Source organism: Triturus cristatus, chromosome 2_1 (assembly GCF_964204655.1).
Source record: "Triturus cristatus chromosome 2_1, aTriCri1.1, whole genome shotgun sequence".
Lineage (NCBI taxonomy): Eukaryota > Metazoa > Chordata > Amphibia > Caudata > Salamandridae > Triturus > Triturus cristatus.
The window spans coordinates 1,065,400,904-1,065,411,601 of NC_140581.1; the positions used below are offsets into that span (position 1 = coordinate 1,065,400,904).

A 10,698-nucleotide genomic window follows, 5' to 3' on the forward strand; every position below is an offset into this window, starting at 1 on the left:
GGAGTCCTTCAAGGGAGGAGTTGAAAGATATTTGAAGCTTCAAAGCCAGTTCCAGGCAGGGGCCAGAGTTGGCAGACAAGATGGAACAGTGGAAGTTTGCTTTAGGGATGATGGTAGACCGGAAAGCACACAGACGCCCTCTATGGAGTTCGATAGTGGCAGGAAGGGAACATTTCCCACTGGACGTCTTATGTTTCTACTTTGACTTAACCTAAGAATTCAATTGTAATGTGGACCTGCCCTGGGAGCAACTTCAGGAGTGGGGATGGGACCTTCTTTACAACTTCAAATGGTTGCAGCACAGAGTTTTCTTGTGCTTGACGATGTAGAGATAGGCTTTGCGTTCCCGTATAGCTTTTGGGTTCATCAGAGTGCAGTCACCAAAGACCGTGGAGTCATGGTCCGAACTTGTGCAACACAAACAAACTTCATGCGGGAACAGCACAGACATTTGTTTGCGACAGTCCCCGATTGCTTTGAACCCTGAGGTTGATATTTCCCTAGCACAGTGGATACATTTTTGATGAAGTCTGGTCAAAGATCCGGAATATGCTTCAGATTACCGTTTGAAGATGCAGAAAGAAAGGAAGTAACAGGGTGCAAGGGTGATGCAATTGTGATAAGGCTGTGGCAACCTCGGTTTTTCCTCTTGCCACAGCTGACCTCCCCCCTTTGACATACCCTCATGCAAGAGAGGGGCCCAGTATTAATACCACATCCGCAATTCTATGTCCGGTCTGGAGGCGAGGATTATGCCTTCTTTCTTCACTCTATTAGCAGTAGCAGCGTTAAGGTATAACAAAAGACTACATTTCCCATGAACCATAGGGAAAAGGTAGTGGAACAAAAACTCATGTAACAACCAATCCATGACAGGGAAATAGTGTCCAAGCAGGGCATTTCAAGACCCATATAGTCCATTGTTAGTGTCTTCTCCTTCTCTTTCTTCGCTGCTACGCAGCTAGATAAGTGCTCTTCAGTTTCCTTAACTGTTTTGGTGCTTAGTTCTGGTTATATTTGGCTTATTTGGATGCTTAATAGTATTGGCGCGAGCGCGCTGTGTGATACGTGCATTGCTGAAGTAATTTCTGCTTCTAAGGCTGATTTAATCCTTTCACGCAAGCGCATTGTGGTAGTCTCACTTCTGGTATTGAATTCTGTCAGTTTTCTGTGCGCGCTCTTTTGTTTGTGTATCCTTCGAGCTTACGCTGCGCTTTATAGATGTGTATTTTTAACGCCGCGGCAACGGGTTTCCCGTTTCTACGTGGCGCACTGCTGGATTTGCCCTGAGGTCCTCCCGCTGCCAGGAGGTGCGGGAGGCTGTCGGAAGCGTGTCGCGCTGCTGGAATTTCTCTCTGGAGTTCGAGCAGCGCACGCACTTCAGTCAGGAGCCACTGGTCTGAGGAGAACGCCGATTACAGTCTGTAGACGGCAGCGGCCCAGAATAAACGCACGCTGTCCGTTTTCTTGTAAAAGGGTTCATGCTCTGTTCCCTCACAAGTAAATATTATCGGGAACACGAGTCTGTATTGCTGAAGGTTGATGCCTCGTTGAGGTCTCATATTGGCCAATCAGGCCTTGCAGGGGTCGCATCCCAGACCAGCATCATCTCCCCGGCTGGAGGTTTATTTTGTTCTCTATATATATATATATATTATTCTGCCAGCGGTTGTCCCCTGGGGCTAGAAACCCGAAAAATTGTGGTTTTACCGCCACCCATCTTGCAGCTGACACCCAGCTTTGTATACGGCCTTCATTCACGGCCTGGTGATTTCCACCTTTGCTCAATTGTATTTATATTTACATATATATACACTTTCTCTTCTTGCTCCCAGCACTATGGAGTATTATGAGGATTATCAGGAGGAGGAAGACCCTCTCGCCGATATGCCTTGGGGGGACGTCTTTTATGAGGCGGTTGACACGTCTATATACAGGGCGGTGGATCAAGCCATCTCTCCTTTAGTGGACAGGCTTTCCCGCCAGATAGAACAGGCGTTCGAGCGCCTGGAGCGTAAAGTTGCTGCACCTCCACAGGCTCCAGCCACATCGGCCCAGGACATTCTGGGATCTCCACAATCAAAGGAGCCCCGCGAACCTGGGGTGGATGTGGACGCTTTTGAGCGTTTGAAGCAGGCTTTCATTGACAACCAAACGGCGGTACCCGCAGGGACCCCCTGCCTTCGACGCCTGCCCCCCCCGCCGGCATTACCGGGCCCTTCAGGAGACCCTGACCCTGACCCTAGTCCTAGACCCTGGATCCCGTCCCGCACTTCCCAAGATTCACAGGCCATCCTCCCTGCGTCAGATATGCTCGATACCAATGATATTGTGCATCCACGCTCTTCGGACTGGGCCCCGGCCGAGAAGGTCGCAACGTATGTCGCAGAGCACATCCATCGCCCCCTAAAAAAAGAAGCCCGCAACTGCCTTTGGGAAGAGTGTACCCGCCCGTCCCTTGAGGGGAAGGTTGCCCTTACCCCAGAAATTGATCCCCGGATTTCAACATTCCTGCAAAAATGTACTAGAGACCCCAAGAAGGGCATTGACAGATCCTGGCGGGCGTGCCAGGACAAGCTCCTGGACGCCCTTGGCCCCATCACTAAGATCCTTAACATGGCCGAAGAGGCTAAGGTGTCAGGTTCTATCATTTCCCCAGAAACCCTGTCTGGCTGGGCACAGAGAGTAGTGATATTTTTGGGCAATGCCAACTCTGCCCTTTCCAGCGAGTGCTGCCGATCCCTCCTAATTAAGATCGACCCGAAGCTGGGTGACCTAGCGGACGCGGAGGCCGGCGCCATTGCTCAGGGGGGTTTATTCGGTGAACCTTTTCTAAAGGAGCTGGGCAAATTCGTAAATACATTTACATCATTAGACAGGGCCCAGTCTACAATTAAGAACGTTTTTTTCCCATATTTTTCGCGTGGCCGGTCAAGGCAGGGGCCACTCGACCGGTCGCCAAAACCATCAGACCAACCGTGCGATGCTGGATGAGAGATTCAGTTCGGTCGTGTGTACTCCTGAAGATGGACAACGTCTCGGCAGTCCGCTACGTCAACCATCTGGGGGGCACCAGGTCGAACGCCCTCTAAGACCTGGCAGCGAGTTTTTAGGCAGTATTGCCTAGACAGCCAGATCTCGGTCACAGCAGAGTATCTGCCGGGTCGGGACAACTTGTAAGCAGATTTCCAGTCTCGCCATTTCCTAGACTCCAGTTTCTGGAAACCGAACCAGTCGGTTTTTGCGGCTCTCCACGACCAGTGGGGTCCCTTCACAGTGGACCCGTTTGCGTCCAGGCTGGACCATCAAACTCCAAGATTTTTCAGCTGGAGACCCGACCCCTTGGCAGTGGCCACGGACGCATTCCTCCAGGATTGGAGCATGGAGTAGGGATATGCGTTCCCTCCTTTCGCAATGATCACTCGGTCGACCGCTCAAGTCCACAGACAGTAGGTGGATCTAGTCATAATCACCCCTCTCTGGAGGTATCAAGTGTGGTTTCCGGTTCTTCTGGAACTTTCTTGGGATTTTCCGATCCTACTCCCCCGGTTTCCGACTCTTCTCACGAGTCCGGACAGAACTCCACATCCGCTAGTGTCAACGAACTCACTGTGGCTCATGGCGTGGAGGATTTCAGGGGCAGATGGCAAACCACGGGCCTTTCGCGAGAGGCTGAGGTTCTCATCTCCAAGGCTTGGGCAGACAGTACGGTCAAAAGGTACAAGTTTGCGTGGGGCAGATGGTCCCGTTAGTGTTTGCGAAGGGGTGTCGATCCCTTGGTCGCAGACGTGGTCCACATCGTAAATTTCTTGGCACAACTTACGTCTGACGGATTGGCCTATCGGTCTATCAACACCTTCAGGTCGACCATTTTCTCCGGTCATGTCCCAGTTAATGGCTCTTCCATGGGCAAACATCCCATGGTTTGTAGACTCTTGCGTGGCATCAGACTTTCTTTACCTCCGGAACCACGTTATTTGGCTTATGGGACGTCAACCTGGTCCTAAACCTTTTTCTATCCTGGCAACCTAACAGGTTCCTCTCCAGGAAGGAGCTTTCTGCGAAATAGCGATGCTTTTGTGACTGGTATCTTGCAGAACGGTCTCTGATGTGCGAGCCCTTGATATCACTGGACGGGTGTTCACTCCGGACGGAGTGACTTTTACTTTGCTTAGACGTACGAAATGCCATACCAGGGTCATTTCTTATCCGGAGTTTCGCGACTCTCCAAAACTCTGTGTGGTTCGTTGCCTCAAGGCTTATGAAGAGATAACTGCTTATTGCGCTTTGAAAACCCTCTAAAGCAGTTTCCTCACCCACCATCGCCAGATGGGTTCGTTGGGTAATGCAAGAAGCAGGCATCAGTCTCCGCCACTTTGGGGCACACTCAGCAAGAAGAGCCATGGCTTCTAAAGCATTCGACTTGGATATCCTCAACACGGCTGATTGGTCCTCGGGCTCCACCTTTAAAAGGTTCTGCTTCAAGCCGATGCTTAATATGGCTCATTTGGTTGTGGCCAAGCTTTAAACAAGCATAATCCTCACCTCCAGTCCTGACATAGAATGAAAAATGTCCTAGCTAAACTAATGGAAAGAAGGGATAATCCTCGTCTCCGAGTCCTTCATGGAATTAAAACTTTCCGTTACGTTAGCTAGGAAATTTTTCATTACTGGTTGTAAGTTTTATTCATGGCATGGGAGACCCTACCTTTCATCATTCAGTAAATAAAATGAGGTGAACATGTTTACCAACTATTGTTCCTTGGCTTACTTTTATTTTTCACACAGATAAACTCATAATTTTGTGCCATTGTACCACATTTCAGTAATGACAGAAGGCAGATTCACTAGCCATTGACCGGACACACCTCTATGAAAATGATTCGGTCTCCAATGTGGTACAGCTCCACAGACTTAAGCACTGCAATATAATGAGTGATGAAGAGAAGTGTGCATGTATGAACAGTCTCTGGGGGAATAGCCCAAACTAAACATCGAACAGACTCTGCCGAAAGTGTTACGGTATGTCATTTCATTTCTCTTTTCCATCTGAACGAAGAGAATCCAGAAACACTTTGAAATTGGCTTGGTTTAGCTAGAAAATGGATAGATGGGCGGATATTCAGTTATATGCATGAACATCAGTCTTTATCATCAGTTCGACAGCCAAAAGCCATTAGGAAGACACTGGTAGAACAAAGGAAAAAATTTGTCTGGTTATTGATCCTCTATCCGTGCAGATAGTCATACTATGTCAGATAGTATGTCTTGTCCAAAGTATAGATTAAACAGATGCATAACATGATCAGACTACTTGCACACCAAGAAAATGTACAGGATAGGGATATTCACCTAAGATCCTCGAAAGCAGCAAACCAGCATGCTTTTAATGGTATTGAACAAGAAAATGGATTCAATAAATGTACTTTCCAGAAGTTTCAATGATTGATAATTTATCCAAATAATATTCACGTTCAAAACTGAAAAACCTGCCTGGCCAGAGTCCATATAAGGAAGCACACCTGTACCTTATGAGAATCCAGTGCTTGGTTTCCTGCAGTGCTGAAAGTTGAGAATTGGATAACTAACTACAACTAAGATATGAAAGGCAGACAGAACACGGTTTAGCAGTAGGATAATGGGGCTACCAACAGACAAAAACACTAGAAGGCTTGCACGTTCAAACAGAATGTAGAACCTAACTAAGAAAACAGCCATTTTAGGAAAACCAACTAACGGGTGAAAATCACTCAAAGATTTTACCAATAAACACAGTCTTAATTAAAACCTGCCTTTTGCACAAATTAACTAGTAGGGCAAAATGAAGTCTAGGCTTCCTCCAGTTGTGTGGTTGCTCTCTTCTGCTGGGAGGGAAGACAAATATCGTTTTCAGAACATGAAGGTTTTCAGGGTAAACACTATTAGGCAAGAAATAGACTAAAATGGCAGAACTCGACAAACCACCTACCACCTGCAGCAGGAATCACTTTACCAGTGTCACTCCACTAGCCCATCACAGTTTACCTTGGGAGAAAGCCAGCACTCAGCCAACAACCTTTGCAATATATAACCAAGAATGACTTACTTCAATACTGAAATATCCTCTGTCAACATAGTCCCCTAAGAAGAGGTAGCGCGTGTTGGCAGGAGAGCCCCCGACTTCAAACAGCTTCATCAAATCAAAGAACTGTCCATGGATATCGCCACAAACTAAAGGAAAGAGAACACAAGGCTGGTGTGAGGCGGAGCAAAGTAAATTTGCATTCTTATGTTATTTATTTCTGCAGTTCACAGTTTCTAAAGTCTACTTAATAGAACATTTCCAACACTGCATGTACGACCACAGTTAAAAGGAGAAGATGAGGATTATAACACTTCCACATTCAGGCTTTTATTTCTATAACTCTTCTACAGATCATTATCTGCGCTGCCATAACTGAGAGGAGCAACTGCTTCCACGTGGTGTACTTACTCTGATACATGCTTAATTGTGTTAATTAAATTAACTTAAATTATATTTAACCGACAGCACAAATAATAAAAACCTAGCTTTAATAATAATTATGTATAAATTAAACTAATATTAAAAAATGCAAACTTAATTATATTAAGTTTAATTTAATTCAAATTAGGTTCAATTTAAAATAGGCACCTCTACCCCTAAAATAGTAAAAATATAAATAAATATATTTAAATGGCAATCAACAACCCTAACAAATGTAAAATTTATATCAAACAAATTTGAATAGAAGGCAGTACTAAACCCTATTCTAAATTAATGCAACTTAATTTGTTACATACTTGCTTAACCTTAATAGTTTAATGTCATCACAATTTAGTGTAAAGGAAAACAAGGATGCAACATTTTTTAGAAGAGTTGTTCAAATGATGGGGCGGAAGTAAAGAAGATCTTAATTTTCTAATAGTTTACAGCCCCTGCAGGTGTGCAAACATTAACATTCTGTGGACAAAATGAGCGCAAATGTCAACAAAGCGGACGGCGACATCACAAATCAAACAAAGGGGCCCCATCTTGACCTACAGACATCGCTGAGCTTGGCTTTAAACCTACTGTGAAGGATTTGAAACACTCTGCCCTCTTGGTCACTGGGCTTAAGTTCATTCATCAAGGAGAACGATTTTAATTTCTAAAACGTTTTACATTAAATGCACAATGTAGTAGTGTTCCCTGACTGACAACAATGCTTATTACTATCGCCCGAAATGTCAGAACACGTTAGCTTAACACAATCAGCATCTACGATTTGAAGCTCCGAACAGGTAAATAAAACGTGCATATATATACGTGCACTGCTCGATAACGGTTGCGCTTCCTTTCTGCATCCTATTGTACAATTAGTGAACGCCAGCTGCGGTAACGATCACGCTCAAACAACACCCACAGCACCAACGCGCGCATTAATCACATCTTACCGCCCTTTGTCACACTGGGCGCACCTGACAGGTTCCATGGAACACGGAAACGGTGCTCTTCCTGCGACCGCGCGTGACACCGGAAGGAAGTGGAGCCCTTTGCTTCAGACAGTAGGAGCTACAAGCAGCGTCAGGAATACCAACCTTTCGAAAAGCGCAGCGCAATGTATTCCCATACATTTAAGAAGGTGATTAAAGGCCTGCTCTCAATCAGGCCACGTTACCACACTTTCCAGTAACATCAAACACCCCGGGACATAGCAGGAGACGGCCGGAGGTAAGACAGTCCCCAAGGCTATATATGATTCTAGGAGGCGGGGAGGAAGATCATAGTATTAATAGAGAGAGACAGTAGTTAAATCAACCTACAAATCATTTGATTTGTGCCAAAAAGGCATGGTGACTGGCATCACCCACACAAAGAGCACTGGATATCAAAGTGTTACCCAGGTGGGGAGTCAAGATCCGAAGTAATTACGTGCAGGGAAGATAAACGATGGCCCCATATGGTGTCCTTCCACAAGGGGGTTGGACATTGGGCTGGAAATAATCAGAGTGAGTCTACAAAAAAGAGGTTACTCTACTAAAGCCCAGTTAAAGAGACTAAGAAGTCAAGTGAGACATGAAACCTAGAAGAACTGCAAGAGGCAGCAACATTTAAAAGGCCCATTTAGAATTGGCGAGGTGGGCAATTTATTGGGGGCCATCAGCGACTCATGCACCATGTTAAGTAGAATCACCAAGAGCCAGCCACACCTGGGAATAAGGTATCAAAAATAGGTTAATATAAACACCAAGTAGTAACTGATTGGCGGTAATCAGACGACCAGAACTTGATAGTAACATACCAGTTTAGTAAGATCAGCCAGACTGGTGGTATGCATGGAATGCCCAATGGCAGGGCCAACTTGAGAACAAATAGGATGGTATGGGACATCCTACAAGGCAGTCACTCTGTCACACTCCGAGCACAGCTGGAAGCCAGATAAATTGGACAATCCACTAGCAAGTTTTTGTTGTTGTTTTTTTGCAGTTTTATATAGCGCAAACTCGACCCAAAGGTAGTGGAACTGAACTCTCTACATGAAAACTAGTTATGTTAAACAAGGACACATTGTTTTTTTAGGCAAGGGGAGATTAAGTGATTTGCCCAGAATCACAGGATTTTGAGCCGGCGCAGAGACTCGAACATGGTTCCGCAGTTCCAAAGTCGGCAGCTCTGCCCGTAGTTGAGCGTAGAAACTGTGGAGGGTTCATCCCAAAGAAGGAAACAATTGTTAGGCAAATGTATCAATTTAAAATGGTGTTCATTATTATGCAGGTTTCTTATTAAAAGTTAGCAGTGGTGTCACTTTGCCATTCTGCATGTGCCTTCCCAAATGTTTGGCGATTAAGCTTTAAAAAGTCCAAGAATGCTGAATGATTGGATATGATTCTGGGTTGATTACTCGGGGTATATGCAGGGGATCACAGCCTGGCTCCACTCAGGTGAACAAATGATGCTATTCACTTGTCCTTCACCCAGTAGAAAAGCACAACCTTCTTTGTATTGGTAAGGGAAGACACTGCAAACCACTCCACAGCTAAAGTGTCCGTTTCAGCGAAGAAACACAGATTTTGGCAATTCTGGCATTTGCTACTGAGGCAAACATTCCATTCGTCAGCTTTTAAGCAGTTGTGGCGTTTGTGTGAATGCGTTTGATATGGTAAGCAGGACACGGGAAAAAAGGCCCCAGAATTATTGATAGCTTTTGTTTCTTGCTGCTGTTTGGGCCCCAGTTACAGCAAGCTTTGATGTGCCCTGACTCTGTGCCAGCTAATGAACTAAGAGCTGGTGAGTTTACACTCCTTGAGCGAGGTGGCGCTCATAAAACATGGTAATCAGATCAAGATTAAGGGGCTGCAGAAATCCGGAAACAATGAGAGGAACAGCTGCAAAAACAAATGGGACACGACACACGAGCCCCTTTCAGACTCTAGGCATAGGTCTCCTCGTTTTACCGTATACATTTTCTGTAAAACAGCCACCTAAATTCTTGGTTCTGAAAGTACCTTACAAAAAAAATAATAATAATAAACACGGACAGTTGCAAATAGGACTGCTTCCCTGAACTGAGGAGGCCTGCTACCATGCCACCATGACGAACTGATATCACACGGTGGCAGCAAATAGGGGCTGAAAACCACTAGACGGAGTGGTTTCCAGCTTGTTTTTACAGGCTCTGGTCAGCCGATATCCATTACGGGGTGTGACACCCCAGGACACTAGCGTCATCCTCAGCAAGCTTTTGGTTTCCTCTTTTTTTTTTGGTGGGGGGGGGGGGGGGGAGGAGTTGGGGGATGATGCAGTTTGCTTCTTAGGTAGCTGGGGTACCAAGGCCTCACTTCCTTCTCACACTGATTTTGTGTTTGTTAATTGTCAGTTCTAAAGTGAGACATCAGTTTACTGAAAGTACAACAGTGTTGGGTGGGTGTCTAGCCTGTTGTCCCACAACAAAAATAGCACTTTTCAAAATATCAATCTCTATTACCTTTAAATACAAGAGAGAGCCACTCCTTTTTAGGTGTGGTTCGTGAGTTCGGAGTAGGAATGAGAATGAATTTACTGATGGTAAACTCATGAAGCTCTTGTTGGTTGGTCAAACACAGAATGGGGGGAAACAACAAACAGGCGCATGGCAAAAGAGATTGACACTAAAGTTATACAATTTTGAGCTCTGGATTATCCCACTAAGCTGTACTTTGGGTCTTTTCTTGGGTGATCAGTGGAGTCACTGAAATGCGGCAAAAGTAAGGCACTTATTCATGTTTTTGTTCTGACATGGGAGGTTTGTACAGGATCCTACTATTGTAATGCGCAAAATGCCGTTCTGGCGAAGTCTCCGCAGCCGTGCAGCCAAAACGAAGCTACAGAATTATTAATGCTCTTTTACACTGTTAACATATTGAATTGGGTGCACAAGGTAAAAAAAAATAATAAAAAAATACCCAGCTGCAGGAGAATCATCAACAGGCACCAGCCCTGAGCAGCTGGAATGAATGATGCACCACCACTGCTGGAGACTTGACAGGGAGCAGAGGCCTGCCTGCTGTCAAGCCATGGCCCTATTGAAAGCAGTGAGCACCAATGAATGCCTTACCGTGCATAGCAGAAGTCAAAAGTGCTTCGGCACTGCACACTGCCACCACCAGTGCTGGAGGTCTGAAAGGGAGCAAGGGGTCCTTGTATCATAATAAAAGCACCAATGAATGACTTTCCGTGCG

The 10,698-nt window shown here is 45.6% G+C and overlaps 1 protein-coding gene across 12 annotated transcripts in view; it reads right to left on the bottom strand.

Annotated features, from left to right (window-relative positions):
- PPP3CA (protein phosphatase 3 catalytic subunit alpha) overlaps nucleotides 1–10,698 on the bottom strand; it is a 617,342-nt gene that overhangs the window by 256,353 nt on the left and 350,291 nt on the right. For all 12 annotated transcript variants that reach the window (XM_085635956.1, XM_085635997.1, XM_085636007.1 and 9 more), the window contains exon 3: nucleotides 6,086–6,210. In XM_085635956.1, coding sequence (XP_085492082.1) covers nucleotides 6,086–6,210 — 125 coding nt within the window. The remainder of the gene's footprint in view (nucleotides 1–6,085; nucleotides 6,211–10,698) is intronic.